Source organism: Camelus bactrianus, chromosome 13, assembly GCF_048773025.1.
Source record: "Camelus bactrianus isolate YW-2024 breed Bactrian camel chromosome 13, ASM4877302v1, whole genome shotgun sequence".
In the NCBI taxonomy this organism is placed as follows: Eukaryota; Metazoa; Chordata; class Mammalia; order Artiodactyla; family Camelidae; genus Camelus; species Camelus bactrianus.
The window spans coordinates 34,149,372-34,173,557 of record NC_133551.1 but is presented as its reverse complement, the minus strand read 5'-3'; the positions used below and the strand labels follow the sequence as shown (position 1 = coordinate 34,173,557).

Genomic DNA, 24,186 nt, shown 5'->3' with positions numbered 1-24,186 from the left:
GCCTTAGTGGGTTGTTTTCCTCCTTGTGCTATGATCTCATGGTTACAGTGTAGCCACTGCGTTCCTGCCATACATCTGCATTCCAAGCAGAAAGAAGGGAAAGGACAAGGGCAATAAATACCTGCCAGCTCATTCTGCCAGCTTGTATAGAATCTTACGCAGCATGATCAGAACTATGCCATATGATCACCTCTAGCTGCAAGGGAGGCTGGAAAATCGAGGGGGGGGTTGTTTGTTTGTTTTGTTTTGTTTTAGCCGAGCATATTGCCACTCTGTATAAAATTAGGGCTTTGTAAGTAGGTAAATACTGGAAAAATGTGCCGGATAGCAGTTAGCAACCTGTTTCCCATTACTCTCACAAGCGGGAAATCCGAGCTGGTCAGAGCCAAGGCTGGAAATCTAGTCTCCAAGGCTGTGCCTTTTCCACCATATCAGCAGTTTCTACCTTTTTCTCCTCCACTTGGAGAAATCAACTGCGCTTATTTAAACAATTAGTTTGTTTTCACCACTTTTATGAGCCAAGGACATAACATGGCCATTTAGATCTTTTGATAAACATGACATAACCCATGTTATCACACTTAGTTTTTTTTTTTTTTAATAACAACCATAAACAGATCACTGGATCTTTTTTATGAGCCCATGAATCCTTGCTACTGGTAAATGCAGGGTTTCTGGTAGGTGCAAGTCACTTTAGAAACAACTTTTGAAATCAGTTTGGCTTTTTTTTAATATCAGAATCAGCTTGCCAACTCCCATTAGTGTCTGGGGACCCATTAAGTTTTTCCACAAGTATTTGTCAAACACTTGCCGAATAGCATGAACAAGAGAAGCTTGGATTCTGGCCTCAGAGTGCTTACCTTCTGGTGGATGGCAGACAAGAAAGCCAGTAGTTGTCTTACTGGGATGAGGAAACACCGGGTACTTTCAGGGACAAGGCGGTCCTGATAAGGAACTACTGGGGCCTTTGGCACTGAGTGAGTCCAAACAAGCATGACTTACCCCCCCGTTCTCAGCGTACTTTCTGGTTGTAAGCGTGCAAAGCAAAGCCACAGCAAACAGCCATGCTTTTAGATCGCTAAGTCCTGAGGAATTCATACGTACAAAATGTGAGGACAAGGTTGAAGCCCCTCTTCCTGACGGGTCAAAAAGTATATCTACATGAAGGGAGTTTAGAAGTCAAATTGCCCCGATTCTGAAAACATGCATAAGAGGTACTAAAACAATAGCCATATAAACCAGGGATTTATTGTGCAGCTCTCAAAGACTCCTGCCAGTTTCTGTTCAGGCGTTTACATGCTCTGTAAACCACTCCGAGTCTGTGATCCTCGTGGCCCAAACAGGGATCCTGCTCTTAGTGATGAAACATCTGAGGGTCTGAAGTTAACAATATGTCCCAGTTGGGCCAAGAAAAATATACTGCAGAGAATTATGAGAATTAAGATAACTTCTCAGGAAGTTGAGGTCACCAGGAAAGGTCGGAAGAGTGTAGATTCATAGACAATAGTAGAGGAGGAAGGAAAGAGGGGTAAAATAGGAAGGTGGCAGTAATCGCTAGATGGCAGGGCCCGTTAGAGCAGGGACCACCTCTTTATTCCTCCTCCTGATGTCCTGGGTCCCTCAGCCTGTGCCTGGCATGGGCCAAGAAAAGCACTCAATAAATATTTGTTGAATAAATGAAAGTGAGTGCGTGGATTTGACCGAAGACAATCAGAAAGTTTGGGAATGTTAGGGAGTTCTTTCCATCCCCCGTGTGGAATAATAATATAATAGTCAAGCGCGTGTATTTGGCAACATTTAGGGAGATGCATAGCATAGTGAGTAAGTGCTGGATACACCTTTGCTTGGTTTTAATTAAGAGCTTCTGTGTTAACGGGTGTTAAGAGAAATGCCGAGCTGAAAATGATTTGATCTCCTTTTTATGGACTATTTACCGCAGTATTATAAAATTTTCTATCCAAACTGAGGACCCTGAAGAGGGACAATCTCCTGGTGCTTCATCACTGTCGTGTCCATGGCTCCCTTCCTTAGCACAGACCCCCATGCCTAAGAGGTGGGTTTGTTTCGCTTTCTTGTATCATATGGGCAAACGTCTTTGCCTCTTAGGAAAGCTTTTTAACTTAGTTGTAGAACAGGCTGGTGCTCCTTTCGGTGGAGCTGAATCTAATTTGTCTCTCCTGGTTTAGTGCAATTGAATCATCTCAGGAAAATGAGAAGCAATTAAGAACCTGTTGCTAACAAGGTGCTGAAATAATCTGCCAGCAGACTCAAGGTGTTTATTTATTATGGGAGCGTGTCATTTGAGAAAACATTACGTTGTCTTTCTACAATCAGAGTTGCCAGAATTGACTTTCAGATGCAGGCATCGCAGACCTAACAAGTACCACCTTTGAGAAGCACTAAAAAGGGAAAGAGGGCTTGGGAAGGCTGGTCGGCGTTTGCTCAAGTGCTGGTGCCCAGCCTAATGGGAAACCTTGTCGATGAGCTTTGAAGGGACTGGATGGCAAAGAGGAAAAGCAGCTTTTTAGCAAAGGCCCTTTAAGTCCCAGTTCAGGAAATTATTAAATTCATTAGCCAGATACTTAACAACCAGCTATGACTGCCCAGCTGAAGGAAAAAAACAGTGCCAGCAAATGTTTTAAAACTACAACTAAACAAAAGTCAGGAAGCGTGTAATTAAAACTGTACCTTTATTGTATTGTAAAGAGTTTCACTGTGACATGGAAAATATTTAAAGGAGAAGGCTGTTGAGCTAATTTGTCTGCAAGTGAACTGCTTAGTGGAGAAGTATCCTAAATTAACTGTAAGGCCACCCACCGAGCGAGCCTCATAAAGGGCCATGGCTGCTCAGCTTGGTTTTGTGTAACCGTTCAATAATTACTAGATAAATGCATAACTAAAAGCTCTATTACACTAATAATTTGTACTGAGATAGATGTGTGGGACACCCTGCTGGGTTAATTTGTCATCCCCGCAGCAAACTTCTAAAGAGAGCTCTTCTGCAGTGGAATCTGTTAATATGTTGTCCCAAGGAGGACAGGTTAGAGCAGGAAGACCAATTGGCTCCTTAATCTCTTAAAGGGGCAAAATGCACCAGGGTGAGTGCCTGAGAGAAGAATGGGGTGATAGGTGATCAACCACGTGGACCCAGATTTAAACTCATCTGGACAAAAACAGCTGCTCTCTTTTGGAATTCCTTGCCCCTTTCTCTCTCTAACCCTCTCCATCTCTCCATCCATCCCTCTCTCCCTCCACCCGCCCTCCCCGGCCCCCACCATAAATCCATGTATGCAGACACAGTGAAGGCACTGGTTCTGAGCAAGATTTCCTTGAAATCCTGGCATTGATAAGACTTCCAGTATAGTATCACTTGTACTGTAAATCACATCATCAGATAAATCCCGAGCAGGTCTTTCTGATTTAGCTTAATATAACATTGATGCCACATTGAGATACATTCTTTATTCTCCTTTTTTCAGAGTAGAATAAAAAGTCAGTATTGGACTTGTATCTCCTCTTTATGTGGAATGTTTTCTATCACACACACACACACAGAGGCTGTTTTAAATATGAAGCTCACACTGAAGCCTTAGTGCAGGGTTTTCAGCCTCCCCTATTGACAGAACCATAAATCATGTTAAAGTTAAGTGAATTACTGTAGCATGGAACTGTAGCTTTAACAATGTTTATGGAGTATCAGCTTATCATCCGTGTAGGCAAAGGGGGTGAGCACTGATATTCAAAATAGGAATGTTCAGTCCCATTAATGTGGTTGCAGAACCACGAGAGTCAGCCCGCTTCACGCTGCATCCTTTGTATGACTGGAACTAGTGTATGTAGTCACTCACGTGCAGTGGAATGTTTTTTAAAATGTGTATTTCCGCAGTAAGGTTACATTTGCCATTTCCTCGTACTAAATGGCAGTTGCCTTTTTCCCCCTCAAACAATTCATTTTTCTTACGTACAAAACACATGTGAGGAACATCAGGGTTGTCAGGTTGGATTCTAGTCATAAGGGACCTGGGAGGGAAAAATCGTGACAGGAAAGAGACCATCTAACCTCTGAAAAATAACTCAAACGGGAGCAGCAGAGTGCGGTGAAAAGGGCACGGTCTGTGGAGTCAGCCGGCTTAGAATTCAGATCCTCGCCGGCCACTTGGGATCTGAATAAGCTTGTGCAAGTCACCTACCCATCCTCCACTGGCCTCTGTTTTCCCACCTGTACAGAACTTTAAGATGCTAACAGGAGGAGGAAGTGACCTATGGAAAGCCGTGGTATGTGGCTAGTATGTTACTAAATGTTAACTATCCCAGATTCCCCCATCCCCATGTCCTTATGTTTTTATGTGTGGTCCTCTTGAAAGAATTCTCACTTCCCTCATTCCTCACTCCCCACCCCCAGTTCTCTTGCTCATCTGCTCTTGTGGGTCCAGAAGGAGTATGTGTTTCTCCTCTCTGGGAGGAGCCTCATGATCTAGAAGAGAGGGGGGCCTCAGGGAAGTGAGCCAGCCTGGGTACCCATCCCATCACTCTTGTGTGGTTGGAAGAACAGGGGAGTGTCCCCAGTGGGGCAGGTGAGGCCCCTCCAATGATGATTAGCCTTGTAGCCCCAGTGAAGGCCTGGCTTTGGCTTGTCTTCGTTCAGGCATGGCTCTTGTTAAAGCGATCAGCACCTTTGCGATTTACCAGTCCATTCAGCAAATAATTTTTGAGAACGTGTCATCTGCCAGGCACTGTGCTGGGCCCCAATGAACAAACCAGAGAAGCCAGTCCTGCCCCTGCAACGTAGTAGAACAGAAGAACAGGCAAATAATTATTACCAGGATGAGATTCATGAGAGGGGAACTGAAGAAAGGGACAATACAGCACAGATATGTAAAGTATTTGTGGGGATTTGAATTTATTTGTTCAGTTTGTGTGGGTCTCTCCTGTTGGCATGCAATGTGAATTTAGAAAGCTTCGGTATCCCTGAGGGATATCTCTGTATCTCCCTGAATCCCCAAATTCTTGAATACCATAATAAGAGTTACTGATTTGTGGCATATCCAGTAATGAACAGGAGATATGATAATAAGCACTCTTTCAAGTAAAATATTCTTATGAGTGAAAGAACCCAACCAGACTGCTTCACCACCCCTCCAGTTTCCCCAAAAGAAAATACTGGATTGTTTCATGTAACGGAAAAGTTAAAGGGTTTATGGCTTCAGGTAGTGCTAGATCCAGATGTTCAGGTGATACCTTCAGAAATCTGTGTCTTTCTCTTTTCTGGCTCTGCTGTCCTTTGTGTGAACTTCATTCGTAGGTTAAATCTCCTCACTAATGATGTGAGCAGCTCCAGGCTTATTTCCCACCAATTTAACAATCCTAAGGGAAGGAGAACAGGTTTCTCACAGGAGATCTAGGAAGGGTCCCACTTCTGGATGCTGATGGCTCTGATTGGCCTGGTTTGGGTCATTTGCTCGCTTTTAAAATACGCTTTATGTCTAAAAGATCATGGAGTTTCTTGTGGGTGTGGCCTGGGTTACATGCCCACCCCCAGAGCTGGGGGGAAGGTTAAGTCTACACTAAGACTGGGGTGGAGGGAAGGCTACTTATCCAAGGAAACATTAGAGTGCTGTTCCCAGAAGGACTGATGGGCAGGCAAAACTAAAAGCTGTCCAGTACGGGAGAAAGGAGTGCGGGGCACGGGCTCAGCTCTGCCACCAGCCAAGCGACTTAGTCCTGCAGGTCAGGCTTGCAGAGCACAGGTCAAATACAGTTCTTAGAAAAGTGACTCTTAGTCCATGGACCGTGGGCTTCCAGGTCCATGAAAACAGTTGAGAACAGCTCAACTCTTGACTCCCGGTTATCTCGTATTGCCACGGTGCATTGTATGATCCTGATTATTTTCACGTCTTAATTTAATCTAAAAACACAACTCTAAGGATAGTAAACAGCCCAGGGTCGAGCATACTGTCTGGCACACTGTAGACTCTGTGACGGCTTAAGCAGTTTGTGCATGAATGTGGTTTATTCAGAGAAGAGGTCCTGTCAGGACCCAGAGGCTGGGGCTCCATCTCACAGAGTTTCAACTAGCATGTTCACTCAAGGTTTTTAAAACCCTAAATATCCCAGCCTTCCCATTCCCAGAGTCAGGCTACCTGACTGAGTCCAGATATACCCCAGAACTTAATATCCCAGAAACATTCAAAAAATAATTTCTTTTAAAAGCTGCACACTCCCTTGTTTCAGATATTTTAGATCTCAGTGTTATTACCTCTGGGTCAGTTGCACTGAGTTATTTGTGAATGTAATCCCAGAGACTAAATTTCACTGGAATTTAAGCTGGATGAGCCTCAGCGGCTGTTGAGTTCGAACTGCTCATCTTGCCCTTGAGAGAACTACAGGGGAGAGAAAGTTGCCTGCATGTAAAGCCAGGCAGTGACAGAGGCAAAACCCAAGTCTCTTTATAGAATTAGAAACTTTTCCTAAAAAGTACCCCATATCTTCTAAAAAACTTTTTAAGCAAAAACACTGGCTCTCTGCTAAGCAACTCCCATCACTAAGATGGCGGGCTGTGCAAGTCCATTCCATCCGGGTTTGGGAGACCGTGAAGAGGCCATGCTCAGAATCCTGTTAGGTCAGAAACATGCCTGGGTAGCAGCGGGGTACATGGTAAAGGGGGAGGGCAAGATGGGCACTCAGGGATTGTAGGTCTAAGGAAAAAATGGAGTCTGGAGAGAGACTATGCCAGAATTGTAAGTCTCCAGGTTAAATCTCAGATTTAAGCAGAGGTGGGGATTCAAAGTATCTTCCATCACAAAAGGGCCTTTACAGTCACTGTTTCTATGGGACCTATGGCGGCTACCTCAGGATCGCTTCTATTGTTGCTTTGGTTTTGCATTTTACTGTTTATGAAACTTTTTTCAAGACCCTCATGTCATGTGCAGTCTAACAGCTCATACTCTTTTATCAGGATTTATGTCCTCATTTGCCTGAGACGGGTGGGCAACAGCTTCCTTTCCCCCGTGTATTCTGCAATTTGGACAGATCCCCAGCACATGGGAGCAAATTCCAGTGTATTCATTTCTCATCCCCATTCCCATCCTTACCTATCATAGTATTACAAATAAAAGAAGCTATTTATTGATGATTGCTTAACCCCGTGGGCAGGATCTGCTCCACGTGCCTTAGATACATTGGCTCATTTAATCCTCAGAACAAATCTGTGAGGTATTGGCCCCATTATACAGATGGTAAACTGCAAGAAGCTTGGGAACTTGAAACACAGCTGGTAAATGATGGAGCTAGAATTTAAATCCATGTCTATCTGACTCCAGAGCTCCATGGTCCTTATACTTCTCTACTTTTCTGACTGTATGTTTAACTTGACATGATATACACACAGATGTAGGAAACCAGCACATCCCCGAGGCATGTTAAGTAATGGTGAAGAGGGACAGTCAAAAGAGTGACAGTGCATGGCTAGTCAGTGGAGATACGGAAGGCAAGCAGATTGCTTTGGAGACCTTCAGAAAGGGAAGGCTTCAGCAGAAGGCCAGCTGGTAGGGAGGAAGTGGAAGGAACAGTGATTGGCTGGTGCTGGTTCACAAGCAGAGCTTTGCAAGTGTTTGGAGACTGAACAGGACTTATGTGGGTCTGCACCAGGACCCAGCAAAGTACGGCCCACCAGCCAGATTTAGCCGTCTGCCTGTTTTTTTAAATAAAATTTTACTGGAACAGGGCCACATTCATTTGTTTGTGTAGTATCGATGGCTACTTCTGTAGTAGCAGAGTCCAGCAGTTGCAGCAAAAACCAGGAGGCCAGCAAAGCCTAAACTATAGCCTCTCTGGCTTTTACAGAAAATGTTTGTAAATCCATGAACTAGGTTATAAACCAGGGCCTTTGTGTAAGAAAGGTTTTTAAGTAGCCAAAAATAATCTAAATTAAAATTTTAAAAGATCCTCACCTGCCTCCCACCCCCACCCAGCTCTCAATTTTTTTTTTTTTTTGTCTGTTTTTCCAAAAGATATTTGGAAGATCCCTTAATTCAAGTGGAATAGAACACATCAGCTATCTTGGAAATCTACTGTGGTGTAAAGTCACTTACATGGGTGGCATGAACATAAAAATACTGGTGTTTCGCAAGTCATCGTGCAATGCCATGTATTTCTCTCGTTTGACATACTCAGGTTCTTTTGCAGGCATCTCACCGATGTTAAAGTTGTGTACTCCATGTTTTGAAAATCTTGGTTTGCCTTGAGTCAAAGGTTTGTTATTTGGAAAAGGCGCCACATCCTAAAGGCTTGAAAACCATTGCCAAGTCCTTGTCCCTTGTGTCTCTATTAAAAGAAATCCCATAACTCCAAACTTCTAGGCTTTCATAAATGGCAGGTCTGACTCATGTGTGATTTATAAATTATAACTGTGGACCATTAAGATAGATTTCTCAGCTTTAGGGAGGCTATCATGGTGTTATATGTGGTTTTGAATTTCTGAAGGAGCAAACTACATAATAGTTGACAACCCAAACAATTCAGGTTCCATTTGCCCTTCTGGAAGGCTTTTTTTTAAGTGCAGTTTTTTTTTTTGTTTTTTTGTTTTTTTTTTTTTTGCTTCCACTTCCTCCTCCTTTTAGAGCTCTGCCTTATTAAAAATCTTTACTTCTAAATATGAGTAGTCAGGAGTTCTTAATGCCACCTTGTATGGAAGTGGTTATTTTTGTCTAAAGAATATCTTACCCCTGAAGACAGATGAGTAGCTTTTTCTTCTAGCGGTGCTAACGGAGAGAAACAGTTTGGAATCTCACCTGTTGCCGCTGACTTAGTGTCGATTAATGGTTAAGACTGGAGTTTTGCAAATGCCAGGGCTTGGGAGTGATGCTTCACTCTGTGAGGGAAGAAGGCTGTTTGCAACACTGTCTTAAGAACACTCTGCACCTGAAGGAGGATTAGATTTTATCGGTTGCACTGTTCTCTTGATGGCTTATCTTGGGAGCCTCCCATAGAAGACAGAGTAGGATCTAAGGGCCCAGTGCCCAAAAGCAAAAGCTAACATGAAAAAGGGCCTAGTCCCTGTGCAGTCTGGGAGAGTCTGCAGAAGAAATAAAGCATGTACAAGAAATAAAGCAATTCAGGCAATGTCGGGGCTAAATAGAAGAGCATATTTCAGCCATAACATTTTGGTTTGAGAAAAAAATGCAGAAGGGTTATTAGAATTCTTGGAGGTTGAGTTTGGGCAAAACTGCTGGGAAGGGTAGAGAGAGATGGCTTTCTTAGATCTCTTCTTCTTCCTAAAACTTAGAATGAAATGCAAGATTCCAGAGCTATCAGGCCATCTCCCCAGTGTCATCCTCTTTGAGCTAGAATATGTGTGTACACAGCCCCCTCCCTGTAGTGGCCTCTCAGACCCAAGAATCGGTTGTGGACCATGTAAGGCTCTCAGCATACACAATGATACAGCAATGACCTTGACCTTCTCCTTCCCCAGGAGGGAAGGAGGAGGAAGGATTTTTTAAGTTAAAAAATACATATTCAAGCATGTTGAACTTTTTACTTTTTCTCTTTCAAGCTAAAACCGAGTGAGTCTTTTAAATAATTGGGGGGGAGGGGGGGTGTCACAAACAAGTAAACCAACCTGCCTGACCTGCTTTCTTGTTTTTAAGTATCCAGTAATATGATCATTTTGCAATAAATAACTGGGCCTACACCCTTTGGGAAATTCTGGGTCTCTGCTTCTTTCACTGTGGCTACTCTGTTTAGAATGTGTAGGCAGTGCCATTCCAGCCAAAGAACCCTGATCAAATTTCCTTCCTTCCCATCTTACTTGTATTCTTTGTGAAAAGCCCAAGCAGTTGTTTGGAACAAGTCTGGCCTCTGGTTAAAGTTTAAACTAGCAGTGAGATACATCCAGGAGAGTGGAGTGTCTCTGACACTTTCTGCTGCTCCTGGCCTAGGGGAGGACTACAAGTATTAGAGCCCAGAAGCAGCCAATTTTGTAGTGCCTCTGAATACACAAAATTGTATTAACATCAACATGGATACAGATGGATGCTCTGCAATAAACTGTAACCACTTGAGAAAAGCCTTTATTGACTCTCAAGTAAATAATGCACATTTTAAAGGATCTAAATATGCATTTACATAATGTGCTATAATTTTTTATTGTGTCAACTACTCACACACACACACATCCATAAGAGATGTTTTTCTCCGTCAAAAATTTGGACTCACACCATTCTCTGTGCATTACATTAGCACCATGCCAGCTTCACAATGATAGTTTCGCTTCTGTAGGGCCTGATTGGACCATCTCAAAATACATTAAATGAATTTCACTGATTGAATAGCTGATTGATTGATTTAATGCCAGTGACCTTTTCTAAAATAATTGGAGGCTACCTGGACAAAAACTTAGGCCCACTAAACATCCAATCCAAGATAAAGGAAAGAAAACAAGAAAGAGAGAAGAAGGAAGACCATATTCAAACACTGATGAGATCTTAAGTCTGAGCTTCAGAACAACAGAAGAAGCGGATGCTGTCTCATTGTCCAGGACAAGGGTACTGCTAGCAGGTTACCCAGAGAAATTGCATGTATTTCATACTATGTAACAGAGCTGTGTGATGTCTGCAACACAACTGTTTTCTGTTCGAAGAAATTAAAGCCCAGGGACTTGAAGGATTTATACCCAGTTCGACAGTGGACTAATGGCTGAACCAGACAGTCCAAGGCCTGAGAAAGTGAGGGTTGTGAAGGATGACCCTTTGAAATGCAGACTCAGCAGTTGTCTCATTTGAATCTACAGGCTCAATGACTTCCTGGTATTAATTAAGAAGTAATTGATTCTCATAAATCAGTCATTGTAAAATTAACTGCATATAGTGCCATGTGTTCTGAGGTTTACATTAAAATACACTCTATGACACACGGAAAAGGTGAATATATTGTTTTCAGTTAAATGTAATGAAGAAACTAAGGTCTAAATTTAAGCTGTTGGTGGGGAGGGTATAGCTCTGTGGTAGAGTGCACGCCTAGCATGCATGAGGTCCTGGGTTCCATCCCCAGTACCACCATCAAAGAAATAAATAAATAAACCTAATTAGCCTCCCCCCCCCCAAAAGGAGAAAAATGTAAGCTGTTAATGATTTTCTTTTACGTATTTAACAACAACAAAAAGAGGGCAAGGCTGTTTATTAACAATTAAAGGAGGGGTTTCATGATCCTGTTGAATTACTTCCTCTATTAGGTTTCTTTAATTTTTATCTGCCCAATCTTTGCTCAAGTGAATTTTTTCCCTTGGGCAGAATTCTCAATTTCATAATCTAACAAACCGTTCATCACTTTCCACTGAACGCTTGAGACATCGCCACTTTATCCCGAAGGCCTGCTTCCTGGGGCCCTTGACAGTGGAGTGGCCACCTTGGTGTTTGACCTGCTGCAAGAGTGTGTCATGTTATGCTGAGTGCACTCCCCGCCTCATCCGGGAAATGCCACATTCCATCTCTGACTGAAAACTGTTTGGTCAAGTGCAGGGCACCTGGTCAGAGTTTCTTGCTACCAGCAAAGACAACTGTACCTTATTAGATAAAAAAATTTCTTTGGTTCTTTAACGCCAACAGCACAATTTGTAGAGTAAGAGATGACCAGAGCCATTTAACTTTTTAGCTGTGGATTTGAACTCAGGCAATAATGGATTCCAAGATTTATCATTCATCGTATGAAGTCCTAAGTTTTACCAGTTTTCCTAGATGCTGCCTGGCGTTTTGCCAGGTTAAAAAAAAATTTAGATTTATATTTATTGGTATGGTTACTTTATTAATTTCTGTACCATTCATATAGTCAGTCATTCATTGTACCGTCAACAAATGCATATCGAGTGCCAGACGCTGTTCTGGGATATGACAGCGAATCATTAACTGGATAGGAAAGTTATTTACAAAATGGAGAAGAGAGAAAAACAAGTATGAGGGGTGGAAGGTGGCAAGAATTCTGGTTTGAAGAGGTGATGTTCAGGATGCCCTCCATTATATGACTGAAGACAAAACTTTGTGTTGTCTCAGTGTTGTGTCCCCAGCCCACAGTAGGAGCCTAGGAAGATTTGGGGATAGATGAAAGGTTACATGAATGAAAGGTCCCATCAGGTCACCTGCAAGGTATGAACTGGATGGTTGCTTCCCCTCCAACCCCCCATTTCTACTCTTTAAAAATTGCAGATGCCCTTCTGAACCTCAGAGTCCTCGCCGTTCCAATTAGTAGTCAGAAAATGCCCCAGACCTAAAGTTATCCTGCTAGGGGACCAAGAACCCATGCCCAGGGGTCCCTAGGGATGCATCGGTTTCAGCAGTCCTCAGCCATGCTGAGGGGACAGTGGTAGGAAGTGAGGCCAGTCTTGTCAGTTGCCCTTCAGTTTTCTGTGTCACTCTCCGTATTAGGAAAGTCTTATTCTCCAAATATTTGGATATTCCTTTGTTTTCTCTTTGCAGCGTCTCCTTGAGGTTAAAGATTTAAACTACAAAAAGCAAGGAAAGAGAAATACTCTCACCTGCTTTGATTTGGGAGCTGTTTCCGGCCCTCACTGAGAAGTGAGAGCTGCTGTCTTGACGTTACTTGCTTGGAGTGCCTTCCCTTCCCACGTGCCCCTCCTGCCCTCCAGCAGGCTTCACCAGCCACCCTTCCAGTGTCAGGGCAGAAGTTCTCTCAGGAAAAACTATTCAGCGCCTCTCATACGTTTTTTAATCTAATGCTGTCTTCTTCCTGTATCACTGAAATTTAGCAAGGTTCAAGTACAGGGCAGTGAGAGTTATCTGAGTCCATCATCAGTTTGTACACGCAGAGGGCCAGCAGTTTAGCAGGGGTCACTGCCTGCCTCCTCAGCCTGTGGGTTCCCCTACTCTAATTAACACCTATGCATTCCTGAGTTTGCCTTTGAAATGGCAAAAAAGAAAAAAAGACAACATAAACCTTCTGTATAAAGTGAGGCACCCACATTGCATTGGGTTCATTAAGTGATCATTTACTACAGACTTCAAAAAAAACTTCATCCTGAATTAGTCCCTAGAAATTTCCTTGAGAGGGGTATAAGAGCTTTAACAATGAATTATTGTCTACGGATAGCTCAGCATGAAAGCGGGTCCATATGTGCAAACTGGAATTTGTCATATGTAATGTCAGTTAAATCAGGTCTAATCTACCAAATACATTTTTTATTGCTTGCTTCATTAAAAAGGCTCTTAAGGTAATGAATAATCTTCAGCTTCACCAAGGATTATTAATGCCTATATAACTCATGTCCACTGAAAATAGAAAGACAGCTTGAAACTCTACCCGAATTTAACCTCCATGTTTGTCTTAGAGCTTCAAGGAAGAAAATCTATCAGACCCACCCAGTGTTCAGTCCTGCCATGTCAGCGGTTACTATGAATTGGGTCAGAAGAAGATATTTAAAAAAGAAGTTGAATCCGGCGTAAAAGCTGTGGCAAAGCAGGTCTTTCTCTTTTTGACTCTGAGGTTTTCTTTTCCTCCAGCAAGTCCACACGCGACACCATCGACTCTTCATTTTCCGACATCACCCATCATCCAGCAGCCTGGGCCTTACTTCTCCCACCCGGCCATCCGCTATCACCCTCAGGAGACGCTCAAAGAGTTTGTCCAACTTGTCTGCCCTGATGCTGGTCAGCAGGCTGGACAGGTGGGGTTCCTCAATGTAAGGAAACTTCTTTTTTTTTTTTTTTTTCCAATTTCTTTAGAAATTTTAACTGAATGTAAAAATAGCAAGAGGAGACCTTATGACCATGTGATGCTGTGCTCTGATGTTGTGCTGACTGACTGCAGGCAAATGTCATATTTATTCTAGATTGTGGGAAAGTTAACTTACTCTAAGAGTGACTGGCCAGGGTTTAAAAACAGTGTTTGTGTTAACTTCGCAACTGTCAAGATTATAGATACAAATCATCTCAAGGGTGAACTACATAACCTTCTGAGGTCTGTGGGCTGATAATTCCACCTCATGCGTACAGACCCCAGGGCTCATACAGTTAACAAAATAGAAAGACCAAATAATTTTAATGGTTTGGGGTGGTAGGCAGAGGTAGGGGAGGAAGGGGCACAGATGTTTCAGATCAACCAAGTTGAGATTTTTTTAAAATAGCCTTCTAACACTTTAGATCAAGTTGACCAGTACTTGAACTCAAGATGCTCAAAGTACAGTTTATTATAGTTTGTTATTTCTGCAAGTAGTTATCTTTCCCACTTATCTTTGTAGAAAGCTAAACAGTATTCAATAGCTTTAAGTGAATGTTTTCATTTTTCCCTCAAACCAACCAAGTCACAATATGCAATAATATTCCTAACGTAAAAGTAGTTTTTTAAAAATCACAAATTTTATATCAAATATAGCACCAAATGTTTACAATGGATAGCTGGATCCCAAGGTCAATAATAATAACAATAAATTGTGAATAATGAGCAGCGTAAAGCCAAGTGAGATTTTCTCCTAATAACTGCACGTGAAGCCACAGATTAGCGCTAATGATTGTTGCCTAATTTAGAATATTGTATCACATTGCCCATCACTGATTTTCTTCCCTTGAAGGAACTACCTGATTCTGCATATCTGAGACAGAACAGGCAGCTTTGACTAATGTCTGGTGATGTGTTAGCAGATACATTTCTGTCTAGACAACAAATCAATATGGTGCCTTTTTTCTTTGTGCTTCTGTATTCATTTGTGTGGCTTATTCTAAAGCGTTCACTTATGGACTTCTAGCCCACTCAGAAATAACACACAGGCAAGTTTGTTGGCAAGGATATGCAGCATTCCGACTGTCAGATGAGACTGTCTTTAAGGAACAATACTAAATATATAAGTGACTATTGCTGAGGCAGTGAGAGAAACTTCCTTTGCAAATTATTAAGCTTAAGCTTAAAAGCCTGGAACAACAGCATCTCCTTTAACTAAATTTTGATTCAGGGCTGTAGCCTAAATTTGAGCTGTTATTGTTGGTTGAATGGTGTCACTGAAGTCTGGAGGCAGGAAGGCCACTGGGGAAACCAAGAAAAAACTGAAATGATCACCAGCATCAAGCAACTGACGTTTAAATTTCTACCTTTATTTTTTTAATAGTCCTGACATCATCCTGTGTAACTGTCAAATGCCCAGTTTTGCATTTTGATCAAAACTTTATAGGGTTTAAGGCAGGGCTCTTCATGGGACTGTTTCAAAACACTCAAAAAGAAATGGATTTTATTGCTTTCTTCAGAGGGAAACTTTCCTTTTGTTCAAGAGCTGTTACTTGGTTGTTCGAACATCAGGCAGCCAAATAAATATGACTCTTACGGCATATGCTTATATAATTTAAATCAGAATTAGAAGTGATATTTTTCCTCAGCAGAATTTTGACAGCTGAATTCTGAAGTTTCTGTGCCTGATGTTATACAATATGTGAAAGAAATTTTTTATGTTCACTTAACATATTTATTAAATGTTATATAATATCAACTTTGAAGAGTGAAAATAAAATATTTTTTATCTCAAATGCATATTTGGGGAAACTTCAGTAAACCCATATAAATAGATATGATGGAGTAATTCTACAGTCTATGAAACACTCAGATATTAATTAGTATTTAATAATCAGGAAAATGATGACAAAGGTAACAGCTAATACAGAATCGAAACATTCCAAGCTAAAGTTGGCAGGTCATTTTACAGAACTAGATGCAAAGAAGGCCAAAGCAATTCAAGAGATGCGTTCAGGATGCATTGAGCATGTGTGCCCGACACTGTACTTTCGTGGAATGCCTTAAGAACAACCCACCATTCTTCATCCATGTGCTCTTACGGAAGAATTAAGTGGCTAGAATACTTAGTGATTTACATGAAAGGTGCCTAACAAGTCTTGTTTTCAGAAGCAGCTAATGGTTCCTATCTGTTACTTCTCTCTCCCGTCTGTTTTGTTTTGTTCCCACCCTCGCAGCCCAATGGGAGTAGCCAAGGCAAAGTGCACAACCCATTCCTTCCCACCCCAATGTTGCCACCGCCGCCGCCACCACCGATGGCCAGGCCTGTGCCTCTGCCGGTGCCAGACACAAAGCCTCCGACCACGTCAACAGAAGGAGGCGCAGCCTCCCCCACCTCACCAAGTAAGTATGGCCGAGACGAGGCGCCGGTCACCTGTAAAGCTCTGTGCACTTCAGTCCAAACCTAAGCTTGGCCCCTCACTGCATAGGCTTTAGTGGCAGGCATGATCCCCAGTGCTGGCTGCAGCATGAGTTTGTAGAACCAAGACCAGATCACAGCAAATAGCCCTCTAGGGTACTACCGACTCCGCCAGGTGTGGAAATGACTGGCTGTTTGGGCGGATGAAATGGTGTGACCACACGCCCAGGACTGAAATCAAGATTTGAGTTAGTACATTTTGCCTATTCTTTGAGTGGCTTTGAATGCTAGCCTTGTGATCATCAAACAGCAGCTACTAGTGTGAATTCTTATTAGCAAAAAGGTCCCCATACTTTTGTGGAGCCCTGCCTTCCTGTAACTTTCAGTCCAAGAGAAATGCATTTGTTGAACTACACAGGTTATCCACCTCATCCATCAAATAGGAAAAAAAAGTTTAGATCAAAGTAACAGTTCAAAGGTGTGTACGTTGAACATTTGCCAAGCGTAAGAGCCTGGCAGAAGGTCAGTGCTGGTAGCCGTGGCAGTTGCATGGCTCAGCTTGGCAGAGGGAAGAGACGGAAGGTGGAATTGGAAAGGAAGAGAAAAGAACTCTTGGCTCTTCTCTGAATAGTCTGGGGACATGTGATCAGACAGTACAGGATTTCAAAACCTCTTTGGATGATGGGAATCATTACTTAATGAATTAGAGGGAGAAGAATTCTCCTGATATTTCCTGGTATTTTAAAAGATGACAAGGGAATAGAAACAGCTTGAAGACATAAATCTGGTTTTTATTAGTACCTGAAACAATGACAAAGAGAATGACGGCTGGAGGCAGAGTTCCCAGGTGACGGATGGACTAGCTAACCTCGACAGGGGTGTGATGATCACCTTCTCTAAAGCTTTACGGAGGGATCGAAGCACGGGAAAGGATGGGAACTGGGACAGTGACTCTAAGGAGAGGAGGCCTTCAAGACGGTGAGGCTGGACACAAGGACTCTGCTGAGGACGAGATGAACATACAGCAGGAGCAAACTGTTAAGATCGACAACTTGCGCAGCAATTATAGAAGCTGAATGGAGGGGAGCACAGGAAGAGAGATTTCATAGACAGAAGCTTTGGGTTTGGACAACCCCATTTGGTTGAGTGTAGTGAAGGAGGATTCAGACCTCTCGGTACTGGGATCGTACGTAGTGGCATTGGGTACGGGAGGGAAAGGGCCAAAGAGAAAAATCAGCCTTTGTTGCTACTGTGTTCATTAGATTTAATTTTAGGGACACTGAATCCCAAATGTCTGGAGTCCCTCACGGGTGTGGACGAACTTTGGGTCATCTAGTGTGTATTCATTTTGATAGTACATGCAGAAGCGAGTGGTGCTGTATGTGGATTCTGGTTTTATAGCAAAAAGATTGAGAGCCCAGGAGCAATTTTGGGGAGGCTTACTTCTCTTGGTAAGAGGTGGTTCAACACCTTTCAACAGAGGAGAAAACCCTGAGTGTCTAGTGTCATAGGAAGCAAACTAGACTGGCTCTGAGGATCTGGGGAGCTCAGCTTAGAAAAGAAGCTTCTGAGAAACACATGCTTATAGGCATGTCCTGCTTATTGTGTATTCATGTAACATCTTCCAACGAGTCAGAGACGTAACCATCCCCAAACTATTTAAATCCAGTCACTGGGGATATTGGCTGACACGTTGGCAGTTCACATGCTTATTGTGCCCCGTGCCTGCCTCTGGGTACCACTTTTCTGTTCATCGTCTCTCTGTATGTACGGGATATGGGCACAGCCCTTAAAAAGCCTTGTTTAATGTTCTTCCTGTTCTATGTAAACATATCCTCACCTCCGCTGTCAATGTTACCACGTGCAGCTGTTGAAGTCTGAAGGTTAGGGGCTCAAATCCCCACCTTTCAGATCACTAGCTGTGTTTCTCTTCCAGTCCCAGTTTCCTCATCTGTAGAATGTGGGCGATAATACAGAGCTGGGAGGATTATGTGAAATCAGCCATGATAAGCACCACCACCAAATAAACCGGAGGGTTTTATTACCTGCCAAAACCCTTACCTAGTAGAAGCCTCAGGCTTGGCTAGTGGTATGTCTGTAGGACACGTGGAAGCTACTCAACCCCTCTATCAGGCTGATGCCTTTGGGTCCATACCCTGGACTCCACTCCATGAATGGAATCTAATGCCTTGTGTAAGAACACACCCTTCCTCCTCTTGTGCCCAGCCTCGAGCATTCTTTCAGCATCATGGGAAGAAGTGTGGAGGAGGTCTTGACAGATTCCGTTCATGTGGTTGCATGTTCACACAGTGTTCAGCACAGTGTTTACAGAGTTTTAGAAAAAAAAGTTTCAGGAGCGGGGGCCCAATGTTTGATATAGGCAATTTGATACTTTCTGAATCCTAGGATTCTAGGAATATAGACAAAACAAATGTTCTACTGATGGCATAGAAAGATTTTTATGATCATAAATTTTAGCCCTTGTTTCCGGTCTTTTCTGGGATCTGCTGAATTCACAGTATTATGTTGTTTCACCACAGTATAGTGCCTGACCATCTTCTACTTTATTATTAAGACAGTGATCATCTGGGAAACCTGTAATTTATAGCATAGGAGAAGCCTTTCAAATTAAAAACCTCAAAGCCCACTGGTGCACATTGGGAAGAGATTTAAGGACCGCCCCCCTCCCAAATAATCATTTCCCAAGCCCTGATTTCTGAACCATTTGATAAATACAAGAAAAAAAATCAGGTGGAAGACCAGGCTAAATTCTATTAGAGAATTTATTTTTTAACTACAGGCAAAAGTGCTTCCTAATGCTAAAACACAGACACACCAACCCAGTCCCTGGCGGTGCAGGACCACCGACCACCGCAGGCCTTCCTGTGTGGGGCAGAGGGGTCTTGCCTTCCTATGTAGAGTTGATGGAAGTCCAGATGGCTGTGTGCTCCCTGCCAGCACCTGTGTCCTTCAGAGAAAGAGGCGAGGAAGGGGTGGGACAAGTCACGTGCATTTTCCACATCCAATCGCTACAGTAAGTGAGGGAGTGGAGAGAGGCCAAGAGTGTATGGGAGGGAAAAGATATCAAGAGTGAAGTAGCTCCCCCCTTCCTAACATTCATCCTTGATGACTACCTTCTTCCATTCATTTATTCATCCTTCTTCCATCGAGCATCTGTCATGTGCCAAGAACTGTGTTAGCTGCTGCTTGGGTACAAGCGCTGCCCTAAAGAATGTGGGATTTATTGAGAGAGACAGCAGGGAAACGGGTCATTCACATGGACAGCACCGGGACAGAGGCGTGCATAGGGGCCACAGGAGGACACGGGAGGGAGTTTGGTCCACGCGCGGGGCCTCAGGTAAGGTTTTGTTGGAGAGGGTGACTTCTAAGCTACTTAGTAGGAATATCAGCCTGGTGTTTTTGAATCTGAGAGAGAAGGTAGAACCTCCCTTCAGAAACCAGCTCATGGGTGGAAGGAGGGAGTGTCCAAAATTGGATTACTGCTGGCTAAAAATTTAGAGCAGAAGTATTGTTTCCTAAATGATGAGCTTTCCTAGAAATTAAAACCACAGGATGGTTGGGTCCTGTTTATCTTTGTCAGTTTATTAGAGCTCAACTTCAGCAAGAAGGAACATCATAGCAGGGCATTAAGTACAGATGTTCAACATCCCAACAGTATGCCTGAAATTGGGACTTTTTTAAAAAAAACACCAATGGTATAACCGAGGACAGCCTTTTCTTGTGAGGGGTTTAAGATGGCTTGCGATAAAATAAGATTTTAAAAGTAAAAGAAGGAAATCATGCCCAGGGCCTCCTATGTTACCAGCTTTTCTGAGCCTGGACTTCCTTGGCTATTAATGGGATTGGTGCTAACTGCTCTATGCACTCTCATAGGCAGGTTGTCAGGATCAACTGGGGTGACAAATGTGCTGTGCTGTTGAAAGTCCAAGACATCATTTTTAATATGCTCTTATAATGAAATACAAATGGATGCCAGCCTAAAGCAGAGTATGTATTTTTAAACTAATCAGTTGCCTCTGGCACCAATATGCAACTTTGCAGCAAACTGGGCGAAGGTAGATTTGCGGGGGGTGGAATTTGCCTATAAAATAAATGCATTTTAATGGGAAAAATCCTTACCAAAGCCCCAAAAAACAGAGTAATGAGGGTGGAATGAACAGTTCTGCTCTTTCTCAAGGAGAACGTTCATATTGTTGATGCATTTGGAGAAAGACTGATCTACCAGATCTCCTTGGGCTAATACGACAAAGAGAAGGAATAGCCGGTGGGAGTAATTCACAGTGGGTGGATCCCATGCCCACTGATTAACTACCTTTGTGGGTTTGGGTGCCCAGTGAGAGAAGATCACTTCTTTCATTCATTCAGTAAATAGTTATTGACCATCCACTATGTGCCAGGCAATGTTCTAGATGCTAGGGTTCTGCAGGAAGTGAAAGAGAGAAAAATCCCTACTCTTGTGGAGCTTTTATTTTAGAGAGGGAAGAAAGATAATAAATAACAATGTGTGTAATAGCAGCCAGAAGGACGTACACGGGGATTTGTGAGTGCCACGTAGGAAAAGGAGCACCGAGCGGTTGGGATTAGTTGGGGTGGGGCGCAACTTCAGTGGGCGAGCGGAGAGGGCCTGTGTGAGAAGGGGAAATGTGAACCAAGATCTGACGGCAGTGAGAGGGTGAGCCGTGAGGCTGCAGGGGAAGAGCTTTCCAAGCGGCGGGATCGGCCAGTCCCACCTGGCGTGTTGAGGCCCAGAGGCCGGGTGGTGAGAACAGAGTGAGTGGGCGGGTGAAAGCCAGGCGAGGCCAGCTCAGAAGGGGGGTGCGGGCGAGCATGAAGGAGGCTAGGAGCCGGGCCCCAGGGGGGGGCGGCCAGCGCTGGAGGTCCTTCCAGGCCCGTGGCAGGGCTTAGGCGTTTGCTCCGAGTGCGATGGGGGAGCAGAGGAGGGACAGTACCTAGGGTTTAACCGACACCCTCTGAAGGCTTTGTTGAAAATAGATTTTGGGGGTGGGGGCAAGAATTAAAGCAAGGAGACCAGCTAAAAGGTTTTTTTTAAAAAACCAATAAATATATTGTTTTCTTCATGTCAGCCACTCTTCTAGGCAAAAGGGATCCCAAAGTGAACAAAACAGACAATCCCCTTCCCTGGTGGGGCTTACACTCTAGAGGGAGGGGACAAACAATAATCCAAGTATAAGTAAATTAGTAAGTTAGGGACCAGTAAGTGCAATGGAGAAAACGACCACAGAGGTGGCACTGCGTTGCAGTAATCCAGGCAGGAGCTGGGAACGACCTGTACCGATATGGGGGCAGTAGGGGTGGTGAGAAATATTTGAAAGGTAAAGCTGATAGGATTTACTGACACATTCGATGTGGATTGAGGGGGAAAAAAAAACCCTAGAGAAATCAGCAGTGACTCGTAGGTTTTTGACCTGAGCAGCTGGAAGGATGGAGTTGCCATGAACTGAGAGGGGAAATGGCAGGAAGAGCAGTCCTGGGCAAGGGGTGGGGATCAGAAGTTTGGTTTGACCAAGTTATGTTTGGAGACGCCTATTAGGTATCTTACTGGTGAGACGAATTATCGTAACATCCCACCTACTGCTGTTCTTTGCAGTGCACTGAGTTTTTCCACGAGCACCATCTCATTAATTGCGGAGGGGCTCCTTTTCAAATATGTAATAAAATGAACAGATATTCCTAAGAAACCTGAGGACAGCAGCTCAAGAATAGGAGAAATCGCTCATTATGTTTGGGTCTATTTTTGGTATAATTCAAAATGCACTATTTTTCCTAATTGCATTGGAAGATTCAATTTTTATATAATAGGTTGGCACCAAGATCATACTATAAAAATGTATAAATTTTCCAGAAAAGAAATTGAAGGTTGGCATCATAGCCTAGAATTATAATGAAAAGGAAAAAACACTTTTGAATTGTGATGGAAGATAAAACATGCATATTTTCCTTTTTTAAATTAATTAGGAACACAAAAACTCAACTTAAAAATGCATAAAAAACTTATAAACAATTTTCTCCATCCCTTCTTAGCCATGAACTTTTTTTTATTAAACTAGAATTCTGTTAAATTAGAAGCATGTAATAACAAGTTTCTTTTATTATTTATTTTTATATCTCTGATGAATCGTGTGTATATATTATATGAATGAGTATGAACCTGTTAACCAAGAATGTAATGATCATCTATGCCTGGGATTGAAATTTCCTAGCATAATAATGAAGATATGTTCAGTGCTTTTGGGTTAGATAAGCTCTTTTACACATGTATATTATCTCATTCTGTCTTCCTAAGACTCCTGTGAAGTCAGGATTTTATGGACAAGGAAATTGAGATTAGAAAGTGGAGGTTACTTTCCCAAGATGATAATCCCATGGCAGCTTGGTGCTAGCCCCTATTGTAACTAAACTGCAAAGCAATGTGACTTGATTTCTGGTTACCAGAGAGCCACACCTGCCTACTCCTGTCTGCAATTAATACAACAAATTATTGAGCTTTTACTAATGCTTCAGACACTTTAAAAAATGTTTTATATGTATTATCTTGTTTTAATCCTCACATTGATGCTATCACGTAGATACTTCAAAAACGAAATACCCTAATTGAGGAAGACAAGACGTGAAGAGATAGGGAACTTTCTCAAGGTCACTCATGCAGGTGCAGCAGCGTCATGACTCACACCCAGCCACCTTGATTGAACCTGTAGTTCAGACACTTGGCCGCAGCCTCCTATGGGGAGATATGCTTCAGTGCAGTGTCCACATGTTTGCAGTGAAGACCCTCTGGGAGACATATAGAGGAAGATATTAGTTGCTACTTATACTTTAGTGTGGATTGGTTCTGTGGATTGCTGAGAGTAACTCTTGTTAGCAGAGAAAAGAAAAGAGAAGATTTGGAGGGAGATAAAACAAAAATAGCAAAAAAAGTGAAAAAAAAAAAAAAGGTGCTATTGCTGAAGGCAGATTTCTTTTATTCCCCCGGGCTCTCCAGAGCTTGGACTGTTGATGAATGTTTAGAAGAATTACTTTTTGAGTTTTCACCCAACCAATGACAGCTCTTTTTTTTACCAACACTTTTTTTTTAAGTGTATAACACATTGTTTTAATCAGTAATTAAGTTTAGAGCAAGTCAGTGAACGATATGTCATATTTACACAGTTTTTAAACAACATAAGGACTGTGTTTCCTCTTTCAAAGAAGAACCAGTGCATAATGATGAGAGAATTTTTTTTAAAAAAGTTTGTGGCTTCCTTTCACAAAACAGTTTTTCATTAATGATGCCTGGACTATTCCATTAGTCTTTAAACTTTTTTAAAAAATTTACATTCAATGAAATTCACTCTAGTGTACAGTTCCACGAGTTTTTATAACGTCACAGAATCTTGAAGCCAATACCACACACAGGACACAATTCCTAAGAACTCCCTCCTCATTCTCATCTACTCTTTAGTTAATGTCTGATGTCACTTCGTGCCAGGGAACTTATTTCACTTTGATCTTTCTATTTCCATATGGATTTTAATTCTTCTACCAGCATGGTCTTATCCTTGTTAAATTTTAATTTTTTATGTTCTTCTGAATTAGAGACCCATGTAAGTATAGTGTTTTAGTATATGATAATAGTGGCACTTCATATTGGAAGAAGGAAAGAGATTATTCAATGAAGTGTGTTGGGATGACTGAATACTGCCCAGAAAAAATAAAATTCCTTACACCAAAATAAATTTCAGGTGGAGAAGAAAAAAAAGTAATGTTGTCTTAAAATATCACGAGAAAATATAGGACGACTTTTATTTGGAATATTGGAACTAAAAAGGCCTTTCAAATAATACCAAAACAGGAGAATCCATGAAAGGAAAACTAATAAATTCTACTCTAAAAGTATTAAAAATTTATGCATTGGAAAAAAACACCATAAACAAAGTCAAAAGACAGTGATAAAGTGGGGAAGATATTTGCAACACATGTGGCAAAGGGCTAAATTATCTGCTGTATAGGTTTTTAAAGTCAGTAAGAAA

At 42.4% G+C, this 24,186-nt stretch overlaps 1 protein-coding gene across 5 annotated transcripts in view; it reads left to right on the top strand.

Annotated features, from left to right (window-relative positions):
• Nucleotides 1-24,186, top strand: part of NFIA (nuclear factor I A) — a 349,943-nt gene that overhangs the window by 280,621 nt on the left and 45,136 nt on the right. For 4 of the 5 annotated variants that reach the window (XM_074376373.1, XM_045512658.2, XM_045512665.2 and 1 more), the window contains 2 exons: nt 13,506-13,684; nt 15,957-16,122. In XM_074376373.1, the coding sequence (XP_074232474.1) occupies nt 13,506-13,684; nt 15,957-16,122 (345 nt within the window). The remainder of the gene's footprint in view (nt 1-13,505; nt 13,685-15,956; nt 16,123-24,186) is intronic. The other variant, XM_045512652.2, reaches the window with a different exon arrangement.